The 26,070-nt window shown below is 49.6% G+C and overlaps 1 protein-coding gene across 5 annotated transcripts; it reads left to right on the top strand.

Moving 5' to 3' along the window:
• The first annotated feature begins 235 nt into the window (after nt 1-235).
• On the top strand, nt 236-26,070 carry VIPAS39 (VPS33B interacting protein, apical-basolateral polarity regulator, spe-39 homolog). Of its 5 annotated transcripts, XR_012159508.2 has the most exons (21): nt 243-381; nt 871-963; nt 2,509-2,605; nt 5,009-5,152; nt 6,299-6,337; nt 6,876-6,940; nt 12,302-12,358; nt 14,672-14,764; nt 15,586-15,619; nt 16,164-16,266; nt 16,372-16,399; nt 16,660-16,733; nt 17,565-17,640; nt 19,078-19,212; nt 20,325-20,366; nt 21,199-21,288; nt 21,908-21,994; nt 23,105-23,194; nt 23,879-23,983; nt 25,127-25,494; nt 25,721-26,070. XR_012159508.2 is itself a non-coding variant. In XM_073349299.2 (20 exons), exons 1-20 carry the CDS (start codon nt 286-288, stop codon nt 25,145-25,147), a joined length of 1,569 nt encoding a protein of 522 aa, XP_073205400.2. In that variant the 5' UTR covers nt 243-285; the 3' UTR covers nt 25,148-26,070. The 5 variants fall into 5 exon arrangements, 3 of the variants coding, with proteins under 3 accessions (XP_073205399.2, XP_073205398.2, XP_073205400.2); XR_012159509.2 differs by lacking the exons at nt 25,127-25,494; nt 25,721-26,070 and adding an exon at nt 23,563-23,656 and having other exon boundaries at nt 239-381; nt 23,879-23,966; XM_073349299.2 differs by having other exon boundaries at nt 25,127-26,070.

Here is a 26,070-nt window from a genome sequence, read left to right as displayed (position 1 = left end):
GGCGGGGCCCCGAGACCTTGGTTCCGGCTCGGGCGGGGCGCGCGGAGCGGTTTCCCTCCCTCCGCGTCTGGCCGTGTCGCTACCGACACAGCGTCCGCCGCCCCGAGCGCCCGCCGGGCCTCACAGCTCTGCGCCTTCCGCCAGTTATGGCGGAATCATTTCAGCTCCGCCGCCGATGCGTGGCGGGATGTGAACGCCCACCCCGTTCCTCGCGAGGCTTCTTGGGACTCGTAGTCCAAACCTCCGCGGACGGAGGCCCCGGGAACAAGGCAGAGGGCGGCGCGGATGAGAGGGGAAGGCGGAAACTACATATCCCATGGTGCTTTGCGCGGAGCTACCCCCGCCCCGGGAGGAGGCGCTGTCCGGCTGGCTGGAGGGGCGGTGAGCACCCTTCGTCCTAGCGGCGGCCCCTGCCCCGAGCCCCGTCCCTCTGTGCCGGTGGGCGGGGCCTGCTTGGCCCTGGCGCTCCCAGTCACGACGCAGTAGCTCGGGGCCTCGCCCTGCGGCGGCGCTGGGGGGCTCGCTGGTGCCGCTGCCCCGGCGTAGCAGGGCCGAGAGAGCCCGGCCAGACCCGGGCCTCGGCATCTGCGCAGCCGGTCCCCTCGTGCCAGGCGGGTTATTGAGCTGCCGGGCCATGGGCTGATCCGATCTGCCACAGCCTCGTTTCCCACCATTCCCTTCTCCTCTGGCCGGCCCTGTGGGTCCACCCCTCTTTGCCTGGTCAGGCGCTGCAGTCCCTTAAAGCACTCGAGTGTGGTGACCCAAGGGCCCTCCCTTGAGGGCCTAGGCCCTGAAGTGCTGGTTCTGATCCAGCCTGGAAAGATTTGCCTGTCGCTTAGCACCTGTGTTTCCCTTTGGCTGCTTTTCCAGATGAACAGGATGAAAGTTGACGAGGAGGAGTACTGGCACAGCTCCAAGTGTAAAGCCTTCACATTTGATGATGACGATGATGAGCTCTCCCAGGTATAGTCTTCAGGTTGCATGGGTTGATAAAACCCTAGAGAAGGGGTCGGCAGCCTTTCAGAAGTGGTGTGCCGAGTCTTCATTTATTCACACTAATTTAAGGTTTTGCGTGCCAGTAATACATTTTAACGTTTTTAGAAGGTCTCTTTCTATAAGGTATTAGACATAATAATATTAGATTGGATATTAGGAAAAACTTTTTCACTAGGAGGGTGGTGAAACACTGGAATGCGTTACCTAGGGAGGTGGTGGAATCTCCTTCCTTAGAGGTTTTTAAGGTCAGGCTTGACAAAGCCCTGGCTGGGATGATTTAACTGGGAATTGGTCCTGCTTCGAGCAGGGGGTTGGACTAGATGACCTTCTGGGGTCCCTTCCAACCCTGATATTCTATGATTCTATAAGTCTATAATATATAACTAAACTATTGTTGTATGTAAAGCAAATAAGGTTTTTAAAATGTTTAAGAAGCTTCGTTTAAAATTAAATTAAAATGCAGAGCCCCCAGGACCCGGGCAGTGTGAGTGCCACTGAAAATCAGCTTGCGTGCAGCAGGTTGCCTACCCCTTCCCTAGAGACTCACCTCTTTCTTCCAAAAAATGGGAGAATGGAGAAATCCAGCTGTTTAAGGGTTCCCGTGCATACAGTTAAATCGCTTCACCCCTCACTTGAAAGAAGCTGTGCTAGACCCATGAGAAGGAACAGGGAGTCTGAAGGGCATAAATGTTGGGTCCTGCCTTCTTCCTCACTTTCTCTGTAAATCTTGGAGGATCTGTGTAATGTTTCTGGGAGGGGAAATAAGTAGAAAACACCAAAAAATACAGTATATTTTTCTTTTTAAAAATAATTGAGGGAGTTGTTGTACCTCATTTCATTTCCTAGTAGATTTCTGTCCGTTGTTGTGCGAGTAGACTCGTTGGAGATTTGGTCCCCTTCATGGCCATTTTAGCAGAGATGCCTCAAACTTGATCAGAGACACTGAATTCCCTCTCGCCCTTGAGTCCCTGAGAATAAACAGAGGGCTTCAGGCATGTGTGCTTGGCACTAAATTAATGAAAATTTCAGAATTAACCTTTTAATGAGTTCTTCTTACTGACTTAGTGTTGCTGGGCAAATAAGAGATTAAAAAACAAGGAATATTTGTCTTATCTTTTGATTGTCTGTGTGGAGATCCTTAAGGTCTCTTGACATCAGGCCTGTAGGGCAAATCTGAGACCTCATAATAAATTGAGGGTAAATTACCTTTCCAGTGATCCCCACCTGCACCTCCTGCTAGTTTGAGGTATTTATAACTAACTGCTCAGATGTTCATAGTCCTCAAGTTCCATATACTGGTGAAAAGGGGCTGATTGTTGGCCAATTGCCTTGTGCAGAAGTGTGGAACATCTTCCACTGGTCTTTCAGCTGTGTGGGGGCTGGAAAAGGCATGTGCAAAGCACTGAAGGCATGTGCAAAAAGTTTGTTTGGACGGGAGTGGGTCCAGGAAAGCCTCAGGCTACCTGAGTGGAACAGAGATGGTCTTTATGCTAGCCTTGTGTTTGTCCACAGCTAAAGGAGTCCAAGCGGGCAGTGAACAGCCTTCGAGACATCGTAGATGATGATGATGACCTTGAAAAGTTCAGCTGGAGTGGAGAGCCAGTGGGCAGTAAGTGCAGGGGTATCTGAAAGTTATGTTGCGGAGGGAAAGCGTATGAAAACATTCCTGTCTGGACTTGAGCTGTGCAGCTACTTTTCTTACTCCAAAGTCAGATCCCTTCCCCAGGAATACAGGGATCTTGGAGTCTAATCCTCCCACTTCCCATTCTTTCATGTAAACTTGTATCTGCCTCAGCCCATTAGAAGGAGAATAAGATGAGGTCACCAGTGTACTCTTTCCATTTATACAAGTGGAGGGAGTTCCACTCTCCCTCTCCCAATATCCAGCACAGGCCAGCATAGACTTTATCCATATCTGGCATCCACTAAGCTTAGGTGAAGGAACCACCGGAAGTATGTTTGACAACCTATTATGCTCTCCCACACTTGAAACCTGTTTCTCCCAGAATCTTTTATGCTAGTTTCTGCAGGACTTTGTCAGAGATGCTACAAGGTTCAGCATGATTGATGGGCTGATGTGGTGCTTGAGGTACAAGTTTCAGTTGCAAGCAGTTGAACCAATCCATTTCAGGTGGACAGTTGGAGACTGAATGGGAGCTGGGTTATGACCCTCTGACAGGTGCTGTCCACATCCTTTTGAGGATCATGACTCCTGGATTGTTATAGGGAATAGCAGAGATCCAAGTGCAGATAAAACTTGCTCGTTGGAGTCCTGAGGATAATCCTACAGTATTTTGAGGTTGTCAGATTCCTTAATGCTGGGAGTCTCCTCCTTGGATAGTTAATATCAGGCATGGCAAGCCGGTCAATTGACTGATCAAATAATGTCAGTTGACTATTATTTGACTATGGTCAAATTTCCACCAAAAATGCCCTGATGTGGGTGGCAACCTACCTTTTTGATTGCGTCATGGTCCCATTCTTTCATTTCTTAGAATTTCATTGGATTGTGTTTTTGCATTTTTCTGAGTTAAAATTACTCAGTTAAGTAACTTGTTTTTTGTAATTTGGCATAATTATCTATTTAAGGCTAAACCTGTTGAAGACCATAAAGTTTGACTGTTTTGTTACTGTTCTAATAAATTAGTGCTTTAAAACATTTGGCCATTTTTGACATTATTTGACCAATATTTGATTGGTCAATTGACCAGTTTTTTGGACCACTAAAATGCACAACCCTAGTTAATATTGATAATTTTATTATAATCTGTTCCCTGTGTTCCCCCATCCACCAGGCCACATTTGTGGCACTGCGCAGACCATTGAAGTGTAATAATAAAGTGTAATAATTTAAAAACTACCCAAACCTACAATGCTAGGTGCTGTGGCATCTTAGATAAAGGGGGCTGGCAGGGCTGGCCAGCAACATGCCTGGGAAAGAAGAGATTTCATTCTTCTGAGAACAGAAAGGGATGATGTGAGGCAGCGTTGTGTGGAAGCTAGGTCCATATACCCTAAAGGTCACCATAGTAACAGTTCAGTCCCTGTCAAGCTATGGGCAGGGGTGGGAGCTCTACAGGGTGGGTGGTGTCAGAGCAGTTTCCTGTTAAGAAGAAGCTTAGATATAGCCATGTCCTCAGGTTTGGACCAACCCAGTGAACTTAAATGTTGTGCATGGATCCCCCTACCGTGTTCTTATTACCTGAGAGATCAAAGGGTTGCAGCGCTCCCACCATGCTGCAGCAATCCTTTGCATGGAGCCAGCGCTTCTTGTCTTGCACCACAGCTGCTCTTCTTGCTTGTGTCTCCTGTTCACCTTCCCAGTCAGCCTCTTTACCCAACCACCCACTATCACAGTCTGGCTCACTCTTCTTCTGCTATGCCAGTTGTTCAAAAGCTTGTGTGTGTGGTGGGGCTAGGGTACAGCTGTGTGGAGAGAGGCTGCCTGCTGTGCCTAGAGCAACAGGGAGCAGAGCTGAGCACGTTATCGCCCCCATCTGGGGTGTGTCACAATACCTGCCTGTCGTCTGCAGGCATCAAAGTTATCTCAGTGCTGTAGTGCCTGGAAGGGAATGTCTTACATTTCTCCAGTCCAGAGAAACCAAAGGATCCAGTATCTAGTTTTGTATCTTCCATTGTAAGCTCTTTGGAGCAGAGAATGTGGCACACCTCATATAGCACCGTTTAAATGTACTGTGTCACATAAGTGATCTGTAATATTTATACAAGCTGTACCCATACAACACCACTGAAATGCAGCCATTTCTGAGGAGGAACGGGGCAGCTGTTTAAACTTCAGCACTACACAAGTTCAAGTTTAGGAAGCTATGTGCTGAGTACTGTATCCAGTTGATACAGGGAGGTAAATACAGAGGCAGAATGTGCAGAATGTTCCAAAACGAAAAGTGATGAGGACACAAGAGTTAACATGCGTCTTCCACTCTAGAATTTTTCATTAAAGACTGGTTTTATGTTTTTTTGGTGAGTTACAAGGATTGTTCTCTCTTCATAGGTATTTCCTGGTCCATCAAGGAGACAGCCTCCAGCAGCTCTAATGCTCCTGAAGGGAGAGACTCAGGCCTACAGAAGGGCTCTTCTTCCCATGTAGCCTTCCCCAAGCAAGCCTCCTCTTACTCCATCAGCAGTTTCTTCAAAGGTAAAGTCCCTACTTGGCTGGGGCAGATGGACCTTCCCACAAGAGTGCCAGAGGGGAGTCCAGTTACTTTGTGCGTATCCCAGACCAGGAAGTGCCCCATCTCTGCCCAGCCACAGGCTGCATCAGCCACTTGACAGGTGTCCGTGACCTTTCTGCTTTTTATAAAGTGGGGAGAGCAGAGGCGACGCGGGGGAGGAGGAGAAGCGGGGTCATGTTATGCATCATCTCTGGGGGATTGGCTGAGGTCTCTTTCAGTATAGAGGGGCAGGCCATGTAGACTATATCTTCCAGCATGCTATGCACTGTGGAGTAACAAAGCTGCTTGGACCAAGGTGGAGCATGGCATGCTAGGAGCTGTAGTCTCCAGCAGTCACCCATCTGTACTTTAGATGAAAGGCTATTTGGGACTGTGTTTGGCCCAGGTGGGCTGCGCTTGGTCCTTTCTGCCCCAGAGGCAGCAGGCAAATACCCTTCTCCTGGAGCTGAGATGGCTTCTACTGTTGCATGTGGGGATGGAGCTAGTTACTTCACCTTGGCATTGCCAGACATAGTCCAGCTGGCTGAGGGAGAGCCATGTGGCTCAGCGCTGTTGTCTCTCCAGCCTGGAAACAAGTCTGATTCTAAAGCTGAATTTCCTCTGAATGTCCTCTAACCATGTGTCATGTTTTTTGACTGCCCCCGTTCTTATACATTAACTGATTTAGTGCTGGTGAAAGGTGCTGAAATCTTAGCCCTGGACACTGAAGACTTCTGTATAGTCACAGTGTAGATACAGATGCCAGTGCCTTCTCCCTCTTCTCACAACACTGTACCCCCCAGACTGGCTCAGTGATCTGTAGTGGACCCCTCCAGGGGTAAGGAGTTCAAGCTCCATAACCCTCTCAGCCCTGGCCCCTCTGGCAGCAAGGGGTCAGTTAGTGCCAGTTTTGTTGTGTGATGTGGACAGATGTCCAGTAGGAAATGGTCTGAGAGCCGACACGCCCCCCCTCTCACCCTCCCCCATTTGTTTCCAATAGGCTAGCCCTGTCTAATAGAGTTAGTCTGGGATGCCCACTTGGAGTGTAGTTCTGTGTTCCTTCGGTGAGAGGTGCTGCCTGGGGAAAGCCAGTTGAAAATCTCTCACTGTTGCCTGTTTGATTCTTTTAGGAAGAAACAAATTTGGGAGTTTTCAGTCCCTTTCAGATGGTAAGAGAGCAGTTTTTATTCCTTTCTAAGCAGGGTGGGGGAAAGGGGGATAACACTTGACACTTATGTAGGGGATTTTCACACTGAGTTCAAAGCCCTTTGGAAAGTTGGGTCACTATATCTTCCCCGTGTTACAGATGAGGAAACTGAGGCACAGACTTGCCCAAAGTCCCCCAGCAAATCAGTATAAGGGTCAGAAATAGACTAGTATCTCCTGACTCATTCCCACAGTCTAATCGCTTAATATGCTGCCTCTTTGATAGAAAATAACCTGCCTGTATAGAGCCTCCTGTGGTTTGGAAGGGGCCTCTAGCCAGACTTTCTCACATTCTGGTTCACTGCAGTTCTGTGCCCAGTCCATGGACATATGGGCTCCTCTCAGTCCATGGGGCTGGCCCAGGGTTTACTGCTCAATCTGTTCTTTTGACAAAGAACCTATGCTAGGGAGGAAGCTTAGACCTGGGGAAATATAGGAAGGTTGATGTGAATCAGGATCTCAGATGCGCTGCTACTCAGTGTGTTGCCTTCCCCTTCACAGCTCTCTCTGACACAGGCATTAAAAGCTACGCTCCAGAGCTGCGCAGACCAAAGGCGGAATACAAGGTGGGTGACTCACATTCACTATCCCGGTGTTAGAGCAATGAACTGCAAAGGTCACATGGGGTGGAAGGGGTGAGTGACCAGTCCCCCTTTTAGCTAGCAGAGGGCAATCTAGGAACTGGGAGCGTGAAGGTGAGATGTACAGTCCCAGTTCCAGCCTGCAGGAGTCCCTTCAGCAATAACTCATGCAGAGTCTCAGACATCACATCTTTTTCCACTAAAAGTGAGCATGTTGGTGGAGACACAGGAGTTCTCCCTCTTCTTACTGAGGAGCCCTGCAGAGATGGGTAGAAGGGAACATTTGTTAATGCTTTGCCTGAAAGCCGCTTCCCCACCAACAGTGCAGCCGCAGCATTGGCAATGGCTTTATTCCTGCTGTGAGACTGGAACTAGAATCATAGAATATTAGGGTTGGAAGAGACCTCAGGGGGTCATCTAGTCCAATCCCCTGCTCAAAGCAGGACGAATCCCCAACGAAATCATCCCAGCCAAGGCTTTGTCAAGCCGGGCCTTAAAAACCTCTAAGGATGGAGATTCCACCACCTCCCTAGGTAACCCATTCCAGTGCTTCACCACCCTCCTAGTGAAATAGTGTTTCCTAATGTCCAACCTAGACCTCCCCCACTGCAACTTAAGACCATTGCTTCTTGTTCTGTCATCTGCCACCACCGAGAACAGCCTAGAGCGCCATCCTCTTCAGAACCCCCCTTCAGGTAGTTGAAGGCTGCTATCAAATCTCTCCTCACTCACTCAGCCTCACCTCGTAAGTCATGTGCCCAGCCCCCTAATAATTTTCATTGCCCTCCGCTGGACTTTCTCCAATTTGTCCACATCCCTTCTGTAGTGTGGGGACCGAAACTGGACGCAGTAGTCCAGGTGTGGCCTCACTAGTGCCGAATAGAGGGGAATAATCACTTCCCTCGATCTGCTGGCAGCGCTCCTACTAATATAGTCCAATATGCCGTTGGACTTCTTGGCAACGAGGGCACGCTGCTGACTCATATCCAGCTTCTCGTCCACTGTAATCCCCAGGTCCTTTTCTGCAGAACTGCCACTTAGCCAGTCGGTCCCCAGCCTGTAGCAGTGCATGGGATTCTTCTTTTCTAAGTGCAGGACTCTGCACATGTCCTTGTTGAACCTCATCAGATTTCTTTTGGCCCAATCCTCCAATTTGTCTAGGTCACTCTGGACCCTATCCCTACCCTCCAGCTTATCTACCTCTCCCCACGGCTTAGTGTCGTCTGCGAACTTGCTGAGGGTGCAATTAATTTCATCATCCAGATCATTGATAAAGATGTTGAACAAAACTATCCCCAGGACCGAGCCCCTGGGGCATTCTGCTTGATATCGGCTACCAACTAGACATTGAGCCATTGATCGCTACCCGTTGAGCCCGACAATCTAGCCAGCTTTCTATCCACCTTATAGTCATCCAATCCATACTTTTTTAACTTGCTGGCAAGAATACTGTGGGAGACCGTATCAAAAGCTTTGCTAAAGTCAAGATATATTACATCCACTGCTTTCCCCATATCCACAGAACCCGTTATCTCATCATAGAAGGCAATCAGGTTGGTCAGTCATGACTTGCCCTTGGTGAATCCATGTTGACTGTTCCTGATCACCTTCCTCTCCTTCAAGTGCTTCAAAATGGATTCCTTGAGGACCTGCTCCATGATTTTGCCAGGTACTGAAGTGAGGCTGACCAGGTTCTCTTTCTTCCCTTTTTAAAATATGGGCACTATATTTGCTTTTTTCCAATCGTCTGGGACCTCCCCCAGTTGCCATGAATTTTCAAAGATAATGGCCAATGGCTCTGCAATCACATCAGCCAACTACCTCAGCACCCTTGGATGCATTAGATCTGGACCCATGGACTTGTGCACATCCAGCTTTTCTAAATAGTCCTTAACCTGTTCTTTCACCACTGAGGGCTGTTCACCTCCTCCCCATACTGTGTTGTCCAGTGCAGCAGTCTAGGAGCTGACCTTGTTTGTGAAGACTGAGGCGAAAAAAGCATTGAGTACTTCACCTTTTTCCACATCATCTGTCACTATGTTGCCTCCCCCATTCAGTAAGGGTCCCACGCTTTGCCTGCCCTTCTGACCACCTTTTAACTCCCAATCAAGAGTGCTACTCTGAGCCTAAGGACACCTCACACAGGAATAACTCCCTGCCCCATGGTGGTGCTGTTCTCCTCCTGAATATGCTGCTTTTCTTTACACACACCCTTCCTTAAGGGATGCTGCTGAGATAAACAGCATCCTGGCCTGTATGGTTGTAGAAGCCCTCTACACCAACATTCCACACAAAGATGGACTACAAGCTATCAGGAACAGTATCCCCGATAATGCCACGGCAAACCTGATGGCTGACCTTTGTGACTTTGTCCTCACCCATAACTATTTCACATTTGGGGACAATATATACCTTCAAGTCAGCGGTATTGCTATGGGTACCTGCATGGCCCCATAGTATGCCAACATTTTTATGGCTGACTTAGAACAACGCTTCCTTAGCTCTCATCCCCTAACGCCCTACTCTACTTGCACTACATTGATGACATCTTCATCATCTGGACCCCTGGAAAAGAAGCCCTTGAGGAATTCCACCATGATTTCAACAATTTCCATCCCACCATCAACCTCAGCCTAGACCAATCCACACAAGTGGTCCATTTCCTGGACACTAATGTGCTAATAAGCAATGGTCACATAAACACCAACCTATACCGGAAACCTACTGACCGCTATACTTACCTCCATGCCTCCAGCTTCCATCCAGGACACACCACATGATGCATTGTCTACAGCCAAGCTCTACAATACAACCACATTTGCTCCAACCCCTCAGACAGAGACAAACACCTACAAGATTTCTGTCAAGCGTTCTTACAATTACAGTACCCACCTGCTGAAGTGAAGAAACAGATTGACAGAGCCAGAAGAGTACCCAGAAGTTACCTATTACAAGACAGGCCCAACAAAGAAAATAATAGAACGCCACTAGCTGTGACCTTCAACCCTCAACTAAAACCTCTCCAGCGCATCATCAAAGATCTACAACCTATCCTGAAAAACAATCCCTCACCCTCACAGATCTTGGGAGACAGACCAGTCTAGCTTACAGACAGCCCCCCAACCTGAAGCAAATACTCTCCAGAAACCACGCAACAGAGCCACTAACCTAGGAACCTATCCTTGCAACAAAGTCCAATGCCAACTCTGTCCATTCAAGTGACTCCATCATAGGACCTAATCACATTGGCCACGGCATCAGGGGCTCGTTCACCTGCACATCTACCAATGTTATATATGCCATCATGTGCCAGCAGTGCCCCTCTGCCATGTACATTGGCCAAACCAGACAGACTCTACGCAAAAGAATAAATGGACACAAATCTGACATCTGGAATCATAACATTCAAAAACCGGTAGGAGAACACTTCAATCTCTCTGGCCACTCAGTAACAGACTTAAAGGTGGCAATTTTGCAACAGAAAAGCTTCAAAAACAGACTCCAACGAGAAACTGCTAAGCTTGAATTAATATGCAAACTAGATACCATTAACGTGGGTTTGAATAGAGACTGGGAGTGGCTGGGTCATTACACAAATTGAATCTATTTCCCTAAGTTAAGTATCCTCATCCCTTCTTGTCAACTGTCTAAATGGGCCATCCTGATTATCACTACAAAAGTTTTTTTCTCCTGCTGATAATAGCTCATCTTAATTAATTAGCCTCTTACAGTTGGTATGGCTACTTCCACCTTTTCATGTTCTCTGTATGTGTGTGTATATATATCTTCTTACTATATGTTCCATTCTATGCATCCGATGAAGTGGGCTGTAGCCCACAAAAGCTTATGCTCAAATAAATTTGTTAGTCGCTGAGGGGCCACAAGTACTCCTGTTCTTTTTGTATGGGAAGTGTCCTTTCCTTCTCTGTCACTGCCCCCCACAGAGATCATTAAGTAGGTGGAGGAGGAATAATCTAGCATAATAAAGGGGGAAATAATAGCTATGGGATGAAATGAAGGTAGGGATAGTTTCTTCTGACTTCCAGGACCAACTTCTGGACAGTGATCTGGATCAGGCGGAGGAGCTGTCTCAGTGGAAGCTCTGATTCTTGGAACATTTACCATAGACTGTGCAAGGCCCTAGAACCATACATCAGGGCCCAGTCCTGCATTGGCATCTTAGAGGGAGGGGCGGGGTGGAACCTAAAAGGCACTTCCTTCTCTGGCCTGTATGATTTGATGAGACATCAGTGAATTTTAAAATCCCATGTACTTTTCCGCACTGCTGCCCATTGTTCACTCCCTGCCTTTTATTCAGGATGGAGCAGTGACACTAGCCTGGTCCCTTTCACCTCCTCATTTGAGTCCCTTTCCTTTGCCCGTCCCAAGGCACTAGCCCGAGGCTGTTGGCTTTGGGTTCCCTGTGCTGCCAGGGAAGGCTCACCAGAAGAAGCCTGCCTGAGAGTAGAATGGGAATGGGAAGATGTAACTGAATCCTTCCCTGCCAATTCACAGTCTCTCAAATTGTGTGTGGGGGAAACATTTGGGGTTTAAGGTTCCTGGGGTGGAAGCCCATTCTAAGATGCACCTCCCATGTGGATGCAGTGATAGTCTTTGTCCAAGGCAATAAATAGACACCCTTTTCTCCTTTCGGCCTCTGGCTCTATCCAGTCTGCTGTAGGTGGGGTTGAGCAAAAGTCATTGCCACATGAGGCTCTGTGGGAATGTGTCCTCATCCCCAAAACCACTCCAGCTGTCACCCTCCTAGGTAGTTTCAGCAGAGGAGCTAAGGACTTAATGGGCCACTGAGACTGAACCCTGCTGTGGGTTTTTGAGGGAGCTCTATGAGGTTAGGGGTCAGGCGTGTCAGGGTAGTGCGAGAGCAAGCTTTCCCACACAGTACCTGGGCTGTAGCTATCGTGTGGATAAACAAGAGACTTCTGTCTCTGCAGGTGTGATTGGCCCCTTTCAACCAGCAGTAAAAGGTTGCACGTAAATAGTAGCCTGATGGCATTCTGGGGACTGAACTTCAGAGTCTCTTGGATTGCGCTAGCACCAGTGGTACCAGCCAGTGACCAGATCAACCTGCCTCCCCCTCCCACAAAGGTTCCAGGAAAGTGACAAGATTCTGGAACCTCCTTCCCCAGGCCAGTTCAGTCACATCAGAACTCTACTACTCTCGTTAGTTGCAAAGCCTACTGGGAAACCCTTCTAGCTGCTGTGAACTGTGTGACAGGTTATTTCATCAGTCCCAGCTTTGAGTGGGAGGAGCTGCATAGCAAACACTGGGATAGCTTGGCCCCTCAGCATCTCGGGAAGTTGATGAGCTTATGTCTTCTGTTGCAGGATTACAGCAGCGACTGGAGTCCCAAGGATACAGTCAGACGAATGCAGAGGGGCAAGGTAAGGACATTCCTTTTCCATTTGCTTGCAAGAGGGGAGCCTTGGTTGTTTCGGGATTCCTGAGGTGCAGCCTGGGACCACGGGACCGCTGTGCCCCCTTAACGCTCCAGCCTGGGCTCTCTCTCTGCTTTGCTAGTGATGAGCAGAAAACCCGTCCAGGCACTATCATCACAACTGCATGTGCTACCCTACACCCAGCTAGATTGCATGAATGTTCCCAGAGCTACTCATGAATCACACAGAGAAAGGCACCAGGCCAATCCCCTCAAGCTCCCAGCCTTGTACGTCAGGACTATACCGTCTTGCACTGCTCAAGACGAGCACTGCAAGTTTATTAATTGATTCACCACTTCATCAATGGAAAGTGGATATACACCAGCCTTTGTAAACCTAAGCAGATTCACCAAATGCTTCAGGCAAACTCACTGGTAAAGATAAACAGTAAAGCAAGTTTATTGACTACAAAAGATAGATTATAAATGATAGGCAAAAGGTCAGAGTTAGTTATCAAAATAAAATAAAATACAAGCACACAATCTAAACTCTCAACCCTATTATTGGGCAACTTCTAGACTAAGGAGTTTTTCTCACCCCATTGTATCTTGCAGTTCATAGTACACAGGTTTCACCCTTGAAACCTGGGCCAGTCTCCTCTGTTGGAGTCTTCAGTCTTCTGAGTGTCCTTGTTGCTTGCAGCATAGGTGGGGAAAGGAGAAAAGGCCAAGCCGGGGGCCACTGTGTTCTGTTTTATACCCTTTGTCCATGTGCTTGGAGAACACAAGTCCAGGCATGTCTGGTGGGCATTACTGAGTCACAAGGTGAAGCAGTACTCTGGTGTGTCTCCTGCGAGTGAGTCATTGAATTGTAACTCCTCTGCTAGACAGTGACTGGTGATGTCTGTTCAGCACCCATCCGGGTGTTGGTTACCTCCCTTGTCATTGTCTCTGGAGAGCTATTATCTGGGAGCTTCTCAAACACATGGCATATTTTAGTGAAAACTATACGACACAATTCTTATAATTTCATACGCATTGATGATATTTTTACTTTATATGCAATATCACAATTATATATAAATGAGGAATATGGGGATTACAGGACACTCCCCCAAGGCATACATATTTAGGTATGGGGGTTACAGGGCGCTGCCCTGAGGTATACATATTTAGATAGAACAATGGCTTTTGGCAGATCGTAATGTTTCCCCTGATACCTCACATGGCATGCTTTATATGCAGTATCACAATTATATATAAATTAGGAATATGGGGGTCACAGGGCACACCCCCAAGATATAGAGTGTCACATTGGTGCTCTCAGGCTGCCTTGTGCTTCCATCTCTGTATTGTGGGACTGGGCAGGGGAACTGGGCAGCTCCGTTAATTGGTTGCATGGCCATAGCGGGCACAACTGTCCAATGCTCTGTGCCCACCTATGGCTTTGCCAAATAGAAGGAGCAAAAGCAGAAAGGAAGCACTGAGATACCGCTAGAGTCCGGAATAGTGACAGGTGGCAATCACTGGGCCACTGCTAGAGCCTTTGTCTCTGTTAGACCCTGGAGGCTTCTCCCATGGCATGAGGTCATCTGCAGTGCCACTGACCCTTCTGGAGCTGGCGTTATGACAAACGACCCGTGGGGTCAACTTCAGGGCTCTGGCTCTCTTCATAGTTGGTGGCAATCAGAGGTAGGGAGCAGGGAAAATGGGAGTCGTCCTTGGTGCAGTGGAGTTGGGACCTTGGCCCCAGCTGCTCAGGGCTGGCGGTGAGCAGATGAGTCCTGTGGAGGAGAAGGTGATGTGTGCAGAAGTAACCACCCGACTGCTGCTACCCCTTCGCTAAGGTTGTAACTTTCCCTTCTTAGCAGTTGGTGAAGGGCTTTGCTTCCATCTCCACTGAGGGAAAGGGTAGCTCCAAGGCTAAGGAGTGGTGGGGGAAGATCAGCTCTGGGCTAAAGGGAGCCAAGGAAGAGGCAGAGTCTTCCAGTTCCAGTCTGCTGATCAGCTTCAGAGGAACCCAGATACCAGGGCCCTTCTGCTCTGATGAGTTCTGGTGGTTTGCAGGGTGTTTTGGGGAGCAGCGCAGGCACCATGCTGCCCCCAGGCTGTATAGTTAGAGAGCCTGATCCTGCAAAACCCCTTCAGTGGGAGACTCTCTCACAGCCCTGGGCTCAGAAGGAATGAGAAATATTCTGAAGAGGAGTGATTCATGTTGCTGAATCATTCAAGATTAGAGAGAGGGTTAGATCCCTGTATCTTGGTTGGATTCCAGGCACCTGACTGATGCAGTGTTTCCTTGTCTCCAATGATGTCCCAGATTTGCTCACTGGAGAGGTTCCGTTCCCTGCAGGAGAAGCTGATGCTCCTGGATGAAGCTGTCGCAGTGCATGATGGGAATGTCATTACAGCTGTGAGTCCTCCTCTGCAGTTTAGGGTTGGGTTGGTGGTGGCGAGGATGGTTTCATAAGGGGTCCGTGTATCTACACAGCTATTTAGCCCCTGAATGCTGCTGGTGCTTTGAATTAAAATCTGTGTGTTACCAAAAAGGGCCAAGTCTGAGGTCTGGGAAACTCCATGTTCTCAGTCTTTGGTTGAAAATCACGTGCTTCTCTGGAACCTCTGGTTGGAATCCCCAGCAATCAGCTTCTTTTCCACTTCCTGTGCCCGATGGATCAGGTTCCCTGTCCCTGCCTGTGTTCAGGGCTTTGGGGTGAGATGTGGAAAGCTTAGGTCCCATCTGCTGCACACTGCACTGAATATTCCAGGGAGCTGCTCATAAGGGGAGAGGTTTGTCCCAGACTCTTAGCCTTAGAGCATTGTGCAGCAAATGAGCCATGTGCTGGGTGGTGTGATCCCTCCTACTCCAGCGCGGTGGGTGAGGTGGTCCCTGTATGTATGCTGCTAGGAAAGCTCTTTAGGGTCCTTCAGGAGGGACATGACGGAAATGCCATAGTTTAAGTATTGAAGCCTCTCTTATCTAAGCTATAGAAAAGCCAGCAGACCTTCTCCCCAAACCAGTGTGTGTCAGCTCACAAGCTCCCCCAGGCCTGTGTTTGGCCTATGCAGTACGGAAGACACTAGCATTGCTCAATACAAAACACTGATCAAGCCTTGCTTGAAGGCTGGAGCTGAGATGTCTGTGGATGAGTGGGCCTCCCCTGATGTCTCTGCCTATCCAGATGCTAGTGGGGGTTCATCTGCTCATCTGAGGGATGTCTCTTCTGCTTACAGATCCTAATATTCTTGAAGAGGACGCTAAAGAGAGGTAAATGTGGCTGGGAAGTGTCTAGGGCCAGTGGCGTTTGTGCAGGATTATGTTTCTCAGTTAAGGGGAGCGTGGCCAGATTCTCTCACCTGCTGCAAGTTAAAGGGAGAAAAGGGCTGGGATCACTCTTGTTAGGTGCTTCTTAACTGAGCCAGGTGTCTCCTTGAGAGAGATGCACCTTGGATCCAGTGAGCATAATGGGACAGGGTTGGTGCTGGCTGTGAAGACCCAGAGAGACACTGAGCACCTGGACCTCTGTTAGGAGATGGCAGAGGTTGGGGTGGGGATGAATGAGAATGAACCTGTGTGGGATATGACCATGCACCACAGAGTGCTCGGCCATTAAACAGGTGGAATTGGGTTCCTTTCCTAACTCCTGGTCACTAGAGGTTGGACTAAGTTCTGGAGAGGGGGGTTTGCAGAATCCTTTAGTTTTCTTCCAGAAGTTAGCAGCACCATCCATACTGAAACAGCCCACGCTGGCCAGCTCACACCTTCTCATGGCTCCTCAGTGCTGACATGCTGTTTGTTAATCCCCACTTAGAAATCCTATTCCAAGAGCTGGAGGTGCGACAGGTGGCCCTGCGCCATCTAATCCATTTCCTGAAAGAGACAGGGGAGCAGAAGCTGCTCCTGGACCTGCTCAGGTGAGGCTCCCCAACCAGCATCAAGGCTGGGCTTAGCACACTGCCTGTGGTTGGACCCAGAGTGGAGGGTGCTGAGCAGGGCTAATGCTTTGTTTCCCTTTGCAGGTTCCTGGACAGGACCGAGGAGGTTGCCGTGAGTATTCCCAGCCGTGGCAGGAACTTCTCCTGTATAGCTTTTACAAGGTGGGGGAGACCCCTCAGAGACCCCTCGCACATCCCACCCTCCAACAAAGGATGCTGTTGTGACAAGAGCCTGGGGACTGGGAGTGGCTAGCCTTTAGGCATGGTGTAATCAGTGGGCAGGGCTTCAGTTCATGTTTTGTTGGAAGGTGACAAGATCTCCTGAGCCCATTCCCTTTTGAACAACTCCTGTTTTCTTTCTGCCCCCTCCAGCTTTCTCGGTACCGGGAGCACTTGAGCATCCAGGAAGCAGAGAAACGAAGAGAATTTCTTAAAGGCTGCATCAGGTGAGCAGGGAAGGTGGGGGACTGGTGGGGTGTGAGTGCCTCCTGGAGGGTGGAATAAGCCTGCTGGAACCAGTAGAAGAATGGTAGTCTACTTTTTGTCAAGGTCCAGATTTCTTGGTCAAGGTATAGTCAAGGTCCAGACTCCAGAGAAAATAAATAATAAAAAAAAGTAAATAAATTTTTTTGGGTCATTCAAAAGCATCTGGTGGTCCGGTTTTGGCCCTTGGTCCTCCTATTGATTACCCCTGCAGTAGAGTTTTGTGATGCATAGGATTAAAGAGACAGTGGTCTCTCTTTCATCACTGAGCGGGGGTTTGAGGAACAACACAGTGATTATGAACAGCCGGTGGTGATCAGTACCCCAAAATACCTTCTGCTGACCAGAGGGCAGAGACACCTTGGGGAGTTTCTGATCACTTACCCCATGGGTGGGGATGAGACCTGGGGTGCCAAGGTGAAATCTTAGTCTCTGGTGGGTATCACTAGCACTGTTCTGAGCTTCCTTCTCTCACCTACCGCTCCTTGAAGTCCAGAAGATTTCCCCCTCTGATTGGGCTCTCTTTGTAGATGGCCTCCATCAGAGAGAGCAGGCAGTGATCTGGGAAGCTGAGAGCTTGAGAACTCACTGCCGCTCCCAGAGCATTTGGGTGGGTGAGGCCAAAGAGGGATGCCATTCTGAGTCCTCATGAATATAGGGAGCAAGAACATGGGGAGTTCATCCCCCAGGAATACACAGGTAAGGTAAAATAGGGAAGAGAGAGCCCCTCCAGGCCTTGTGTGCTGGGAAGAGATGCTGATAGTGGCTGTCCTCATCTCTTTGCTGCCTGCCAGGTTACCATTTTCATCTGAAGATGCCGTTCATGTTCAAGACCATTATACGCTCCTGGAGAGACAGATCATCATTGAGGTAAGGGCCTCACTCCTTTGGCCATAGAGGGAGTGTGTCTCAGGGCTCTCCATCTGCCCCTGGCGCAGACCGGCCTGTTCTAATGCCAAGGTTCCCTATCTGGGAGGAATAAGAAGTTTCTAGATGCTGTAGCTGACTAGCTTGTGACCTCTTGGATCTAATGTGACTCCATATCCAAGCTTTGCTGATAGGCAACTGCACCATGCTGTCCCACTGAGAGTCGGATATCATCATGTGCTGATGGTTACATGCAGGGCATTTGCTTCAGAGCTGTGCAGCACATTAAGATAGTGTCACACTGTCCGGTGGCTCACAACCGTGAAACCCAGCCTCAGGGCAGACACTGGTTTTATGTTCTGTAACAAGATTTCACTCACCCAGTAACAAATGTGAACTCCTGCAGCACTGTAACAGTCTTACATGGAGTTACAGACAGTCTCCTTGGACACTCCAGTCTATCTTGCCACCCAGGCAAGCTGCATGAAATGATAAATGGTCCCTTACATCAAAGATCACAAAAGATTCAGATTGCTCCCAGTCCCAAGAGACTAGTCACTGACGTCAGATCTCACACAAAAGGCAACGCTTGTAGCCAATCTGACAATAAACTAACTAAGGATTTATTAACTAAAAAAAAGAAATGAAAGTTATTTACAGGTTAAAGCAGGCAACATATATACACAAATGAGTTGGTCTGTGGTTCCAAAAGGTGACAGAGATATAGTAATCTGTCAGCACTGAATGTCTTCTACAATTAACCCAGGTTGACCCTGGGGATCTCTGCTTTTGTTTCCTAGCTCCAGCCCTGTGAGAGTCCAAACAGCAGAGAGTCTGAAGAATTTTCATGTCAGCTGTCTTTTATTTCCTTCTTCCAAAATTCAAGTTGATGGGTTGGGCTTTCTTGCATGTAGCACCCTATGGGTGTAAGAGGACCATCAACCCAGTCTTTGTATAGTGATGTTTCACAGTGGCACACTTAGTTTTGATAGCCCTTCTTGATGGGTGGGGGAAACAGTTCTGCTGCCTGGGTTCACAAGTTCAGAGCAGACATTTTTACAGTTATAAAGCAAAACTTACATACTACCTTATAGGACGGAGTTCAGAAGTTATGAATAAGATTAATGCGTGCAGCAACTTACAAGCATTTTATAGAGTCTAAATACTAAGCGCATCCTTACAAATCGAACACCTATATTGAGCAATGCTAACATACAGGTGAGCTGGTCTGGTTTCCACCTATGAATTTGTCAGCACTCAGCTGACACCTACAGCCTTGGCAAGAGCTGGCACCTGGTCTATCAATGTCACAGATGGTCCTGTTGAAATCAGGGCTGTCCCATGGAAACTGGACCAGACAACCCTCATCCTCTGTGAACTGGATGAGCAAAGTGTGGCTGGCCTGGTTTCCATGCAGTCTCTCTCATCCTACTTCTCTAGGCAAACGACCGACATCTGGAGGCCTCTGGGCAGTCTGAGATATTTCGGAAATACCCACGAAAGGCCTCGATCCTCAACATGCCACTGGTGACAACGCTATTCTACTCCTGCTTCTACCACTACACAGAGGCCGAGGTGGGGGCAATAGCGGGGTAGGCAGGGGTCTGGAATTCTGTGCCGAGATCCTTGGTATGGGTCACTAAATAATGATAGTGCCCAGCTCTTCCTCGCACTTCCCATCCGTAGATCAAGGGAGTTTAGAGTCACTACCCCTGTTTTACAGATGGAAAAATGAGGTATGGAGAGGTGCAGTGACTCTCACAATGTCCACCAGCAGACCAGTGGGCAGCCAGAACTAGAACTCATATCTCCTGAGTCCCAGTCCAGTGCCACTCAGCCAACCGCTCAGCTAATAAAGTTGGCACACTGGTAAAGAAAGGATGAAACTATTCCCTTCCATCTACAAAGATCCTCCCCCCCCCCCACCCCTCACACAATCTTCAGAGAGAGTTCCTCATTCCTTCTAGAATGGTCCCCACATTTTGTGGAGTTCTGGCACTTCAGGGGGCCATAAGAAGTGTGGGGACGGCATTGGAGAGGGGCATTTTGCCTGGTACGGCAGCCATCACAGAAGAGTTGGCACCTCAGGGAAAGCAGCTACCTTGCACTGTTTCAGAGGCAGCTGCTGGATCCAGTGTCCAAGGGGTTAACGTGGTTATTAACCTTTTCAGGCCCAAATGTGGGACAATGGTCTTTGAAGTGTGTGTGAGCGCCCTAGACTAAAGGCATGGGAGACCCAGCCCCAGATAGCAGAGGAGGAGATGGGAGAGTTGCTTCCTTTGGAACCTCCATTTCCCCATCTAGCATTAGCAGCCTTGGTAATGTACGGAGCCCTGGCAAGCAGGAGTTCTGGGTCTGTCAGGGTGGTCTACATTGCAGCTGGGAGTGAGTCTCCCAACCTGAGTAGACAGACGTACTCTAGCTGGGCTCAAACTAGTCCACTGAAAATAGCGGTATGGATGTTCTGGCTTGGGTGGAAGTTCGGGCTCCAAAGCCTTGACCCCCTAGGCTTCAAAGCCTGAGCTGGAACATCCATGTTGCTGTTTTTAGTGCACTAGCTTGAGTCTTGCTAGCGTGAGTCTGCCTACCTGGGCTGGGAGACTCACTCCCCTCTGCAGTGTAAACATACCGTAAGGGGCGGGGGAAGCCAAGATCTGAAAAGGCTGAGCATTATTCTCTCTCTCCAGGGGACATTCAGCAGTCCAACCAACCTGAAGAAAACCTTTAAGGTAGGGAGTGAAATCAGATGGGTGTCTCATTCTTGGTGGGAGGTGGGTTTCTGTGACAGCATCAATGAACAGGCAGGCAACTGAGCTGGGGTGCCTGGGAGGAAGGAAATTGAGAGGCTGAGTCCTGTCAGAAGTAGGGGTTGCTGGCTCGGCAGAGAAAGGGTTTCTCCCCAGACAGAAGAGGAGTGGGATTAGATCTGGCTGTTAGATAAGGGGCAAGCTCTGTGGAGACCTTTGCTTTGGGCTGGGCTGGAAGCTGGACCCTCCTGGGGGACAAGGGAGGAAGCTTGGCTGCAAGAGCCTGCGGGAAGTTCTGTGGGGAACTTGGGGTGTGAGGAGCCGCTGGAATCCCAGGTTACAGGAACCCTTGCCCCTGGATTTGAACCCCAAGCTCTGTGAGGCTGTTCCCTTAACTGGGGTGAGGGACTGGCTTTGGTGCTCGGCCTACGGGTGGTCCTATCTTGTTTCTTATGGCTTGGAAGGGGAAAACGGGCGCTTCTCACTGCCAGTCCATTGCCAGCCTCAGCCTGCAGCACCAGCCCTATTGGGAGCCCCCTCCGTACCTTCCAGCAGCATGGCACTCTCCCTGGAGTAAGTGTGGAATGGGGTGGGCCATGCTGGGGGCCTGAGCCGTGTTAACCCTGCCTCAGTAGGAGTTGCAGTTCCTTTGTGTGACTCTACATGTACTACTGTGCTGCCGGGCTCAGGCTTGGATCGCACTATCCCTCCCCTCCCAGCAGCTGGCTTGGTTCCTGCTGAGTGGTTGGTGCTGCCTGCTCCCTCACCCCAGTCTGAGCTCTCATCCTCAGCATTCAGTGTCTCTGCCTTGCAGATCCCAGACAAACAGTATGTGCTGACAGCCCTGGCTGCCCGCGCCAAGCTGCGAGCCTGGCATGATGTGGATGCCCTGCTCACCACCAAGGTGAGTGGCAAAATCTTTCTGGGGGGTGGGTCCAAACACTTGCTGTTTCCTGGCTATGTCCATCTGGTTAGAGGGCAGTGAGCTGTCTGGCCTGAGCTGTCTCCTATCTGGCCTGAGCTGCTTTGGGCTGAAGTATCCCAGCACTGTGACTTGTCTGGCCCGCTCTGGGGTTTATTTGGAGAAGCATTACTTGTTAGCTCTGGGCCTGGCCCATCCATGCTGTGGGGTTCAGATTGAGTTGCTCAGAGAGCAGGTTCCCCTGTCTGAAGAGATGGACTTAGTACAGCTCCTACCAGCTCAGCCAGAGAAGGAGGCTGCCTTGAGGCTCAGCTGCAGGGGATTCACATGCGTTGTGAACTCAGCCTCCAGACATGGGACGCTGCTGATTGTGGAACTAGGGTCTGGCAGGAAAGAGCAGCATCCTCAGCCAGAGGCAGATTACCACTGCCCTCTGGAGGCTATGGAGAGGGTAGGGAGGAGGAGGAGCAATCCCTGTGGCTCTTCTGCCCCGCACCGAAATCTACTAACAGCCCTGTCCCTCAATTCTCCACCCTCTGGGAATCTTGCATGGGACGTCCCTTTCAAAAAGATTAGTGCTGAGTTTGGGCTGTGGTTTCAGAACTGGCTGGGTTACACCAAGAAGAGAGCTCCCATTGGCTTCCATCGAGTGGTGGAGATCTTGCAGCGGAACAGTGCCCCCGTGCAGGTGAGCAAAGGAACTGCCCTGTCAGAACACACCATCCAGTCTGCTATTCTGCCACACTGGATCAGACCTTTGGGCAATTCGGTCTACAGTCCTGTTGCACTGACTCAGACCACTAGGTCACCTAGCTTGCTAACATGCTGCCAGCAGTGGCCATTACCTATACCTTACAGTGTGGCGGAGGGCGGGGGGCTGTTTATTTCTTCCTGATCCAACAAGTGAATTTGCTTACAGCCCAGAGAGGGGCATTGACCCCATGTGGTTGTTGCCTGGCTTCCATAGATGTGGATGGTGAAGGACTTCCCCATGTGAAGTTCCTCTTTGTTTGGGCCAGCTGAGTCCCTTAGTTACGTACATGTGCCTGGAAGGAACATCATAGGGGTGAGAACCCAAGGGAGGTAGATGCAGCTGTTTGCCAGAAGCTGGGATTGGGTGACAGGGCATGGATCGCTTGATGATAAACTGTCTGTTCATTCCCTTTGGGGCACCTGCCATTGGCCACTGTCAGAGGACAGGATACTGGGCTTGATGGACCTTTGGTCTGACCCAGTATGGCCTTTCTTATGTTCTAAGTCATAGTGCTATAAGAGCGTGGGGAGGCTGGGATTGGCTCTGTCAAAGCAGTACATGCAGACTGGCTTTGTGTGGAAGTTGTTGGTGCCAGGCCACACTTACTTCACAGGGAAGGTAGTTACCTCAGCTAAGGGAGATGGACAGCAGCAGACTCTGAGGTGTCTGAGGGATCAGATCGTGGATGGCAAAGCCCCTCTAAATGATCCAGGCCATCAAATGGCTTCTTTCCTACATTAGGTTTCTAGATGCTTCATTTGGGCAAGTGTTCAACTGATTCCCTTGAGTTGGGGTAGTGTAGGAATTGCCCCATGGGTTGGCAGGGCCCTTGCGGAGGGGCTAGGTTCATTACCTCTGGAGCCTCCTAAGCAGGCTCATCTGTGAGGCTGTCCCATCCATGCACTATCTTCTGCTTGCAGAGGGGGCCAGACTGTGTGGTGACCTTCTGTAAGAGGCTAGTTGACTGGGGCAGGGGTGTTTTGGGGGAGAAGGGGTGGCTAGGGGGAAGTGAGCTCTGCTGATGCCTCCTGCCTTCCCATCCAGGTGCTGCAGGAGTACGTGCGCCTCGTGGAAGACGTTGAGACAAGGTTGAACCTTGCCATGAAATATAAGTGCCATGATGTTGTTATTGATGTGAGTCCCTGCTGTACAAAGCGGGAGGTCTACATCCCCCCCTACACACAGACACACCTAGCTGGGGGCAGGCTCTCCCACATCTCCCTTGCCTTGTTGTCATGTGCCCATCTCATTTACCTCTGGATTTACTTTCCCTGTGTTCCCTGGCCTCTCCCAGAACCAGCTAAAGCCAAGTGAGCCCCGCTCACACTCACTCTATCCCCACCTCCAGGAGCTTTGCTGGGGCCTCACAATCCCAGCCTGCAGCACCCCCTGCTATTCCCACCTGAGCTCCTCTGGTGTAGAGATGCAATTGTGCTGAATGGCACAATTCAGAGACAGTTGTCAGCTTGGGAATGGCTTGAGGCTTGGAATTTGCTCTACAGCAGGACGTGAGCTTCCGTCATCAGGAGTGAAAAGTCGGTGAACCAACTGCTTGAGCCTCTCCTTCCTGGAGGAGGCCTTTCCCAAAGGTTTGAGGTGAGGGCCCAACCTTCCATTGGGGCATCCCATAAGATCTGTGATTTTTCACCAGGACTGGCTGCCTGTGATGGATCCTGCTGCATAGCGATGAGTCTTTGCGGAAATCAGCATGTGGCCAAGGTTTTGGGGAGATTGGAGGGTTATTCCTCAACTGAACAGCGGGGTGCTGCCCAATAAAGAAGGTTGCTTCCCTTAACTCTGGTTTTGCTGTTTAACTAGACATACAGAGACCTGAAGGATCGGCACCAGCTGATGGCATACAGGTGTAAGGTGGAGCGGGGCTCTGCGGAAGAGGACAAGATAGACAGTATCCTCAGCAACTTGGTAAAAAATGACTCCTCACCCACATACACCCAGAGCTAGCCCTATGGTACTCTCTCCTGTAGACACTAATCAGAGACAGGAGTGGGGTTTTTGGTGTGTGGCATTGGGGTTGCTGCCCTGTGTCCCCACATCCTCATCTCTCTCCCTGCTGGGAAGATGCTAGTCCAGGTGGAGGTTCCAGTTAAACACAGGAAAGGGGGATCTGTGCAGAGTCTCTGGAGGAGAAGAGCTGGTGCTGGGAAAGGGAGAAATAGCAACTGCTCAGTGCTGAGTCCCCACACCAAAGAGTTGATTTCTGTTTTTGCGATAGCGAAAAGAGGCTCAAGGCATTGTGCTAGGACTAGTGTCATGGGTGTGAAAGACAGTCCCTGCCCCAGAGAGCTTACAGTCTTAGCATGTGACGACCAATAACAAGTGGTGCTTTAATGTGGGGCTGGGCTCCTTTTTGATGGTCTATACTGGACACAACCTGTTAGGTGACTGTTTTGGGGCCTCCTGAGATCAAAGGGTTTTTTACCTCTGGGGTTGGTGTTCTGTTTTACTTCTCCTATTAGGCCCAATTGTATTAAAAGCTTATAGTGAGTCATAGTCTGACAGGGGACTGCAAGTCAGGAATGTCTGACTCAGAATCCTGGCTTGCTGCATGGCCTTGTCCCTTTCCTTCATGCCTTAGCTTCTCCATCTATACCATGCAAGTAATCCTGACCCACCTCCTAGGGGATTGTGCGGATCCATATATTGTGGTGATGATCTTTAGCATTTGCCTTTATTGCTGCTTGTCTGCTCCCTATATTTGACTCAGCTTGGGGCAGTGACACTAGCGGGTCAGTTTGCACTTCCTGACTTTAGTTGTTTTTTGTTGCTGATCCCAGGTGCTAGCCCAGAGCTGCTGGATTTGGATTCCCCATGCTGCAGGGGAACATCCAACTGTTTTCATTGACTTAAACCTCAAAGCTTTCCAGGCACATCAGTTTATAAACCCGCCCACCATGTCATTTGCTGCAACGTCACTCGAGCGTGGGCTGAATTCCCTGAGAGTGTTCTCCCGTCCAGTGGGGCAGATACCCCCTGGGCATATTCCTGAGGGATCTGAGCTGCGATCAGCACTAATACTAGCCATGTCCTGTTGTTCTTCTCTTTCAGCAAATCCGATGGAAGAATTGAGGTGTCTACCCACCTCAGAAGCAGCCCAATTTGCCATTGCCATGCCATTGAGAGAGGAAACTATGGAGCCAGCCTCAGTGCCAATAGAGCAAGTTCTGTTTCCCGTCTTGGTGTGGTTTGTCTGATACTGCCAGTCAGTGCCAGTGGCTCCTGGGACAGAGAGGCATCCAGGCTGATATAAGGCAAACCCCACTATCTGGCTAGTGGGACAAGACCCTGATGAACTGGAGTCAATGCTCCGTAACTGGCTAGGCCATGAGGTGGGCATGGCTTCAGTGTTCAGAGGGAAGTAAAGCCAGGCAAAGCAGCGGCTACTTCAGATTTGTGCAGGATCAGGGCTCATTCAGGTGAGAGGAACAAGACAATTACCCACAAAAGATCTCTCCTAAGGTTAGAAGTGACCCGCTCCCTTGCCATACCAGCTGCTAAGGCTGGGGCAATGATGGCCGTGTCAGAAGAGAAGATGCAGGAACCGCAGACTGGACTGCGTTCTCCCTGCCTCTACGAGCGTGATGGGTAGGGAAAATTTCTTGCCTCTTAAAACTCCAACCTTCCTATTTGTCTCTGATTCAGAAAAGAAGCTTTCAGCTAAACTTCTGCAGATTGCGTATCCCCACATCCCCACAAAGCCCTGCATCTCAAGACCTGCCCCTTCACCCAAAAGGAAGCTGGGAGTTCTGCCAGGAGCTCATCCACTCCCTCATTGGGTTGGTTAGAGAATGAGGTGAAATTCCCTCCTAGCAAGTGCTGAAGATGCTGGCCCCACAGAGCCCCTTGGAACAATCTCTTCTCCCTGGCCTTTACATTGGGAAAGTTTTTGTTACATCCCTTAAAAATGTGACACTCCCCTGGGGTTCCCTGCCAGTTTTGTGGTCTCAGACCTCACTTTCTGTTCCGTAAATAAAGTTGCGTGTCTGCCTCTC

Source organism: Lepidochelys kempii, chromosome 6, assembly GCF_965140285.1.
Source record: "Lepidochelys kempii isolate rLepKem1 chromosome 6, rLepKem1.hap1, whole genome shotgun sequence".
Classification (NCBI taxonomy): Eukaryota; Metazoa; Chordata; order Testudines; family Cheloniidae; genus Lepidochelys; species Lepidochelys kempii.
This window is presented reverse-complemented; position numbering and strand designations above follow the sequence as displayed.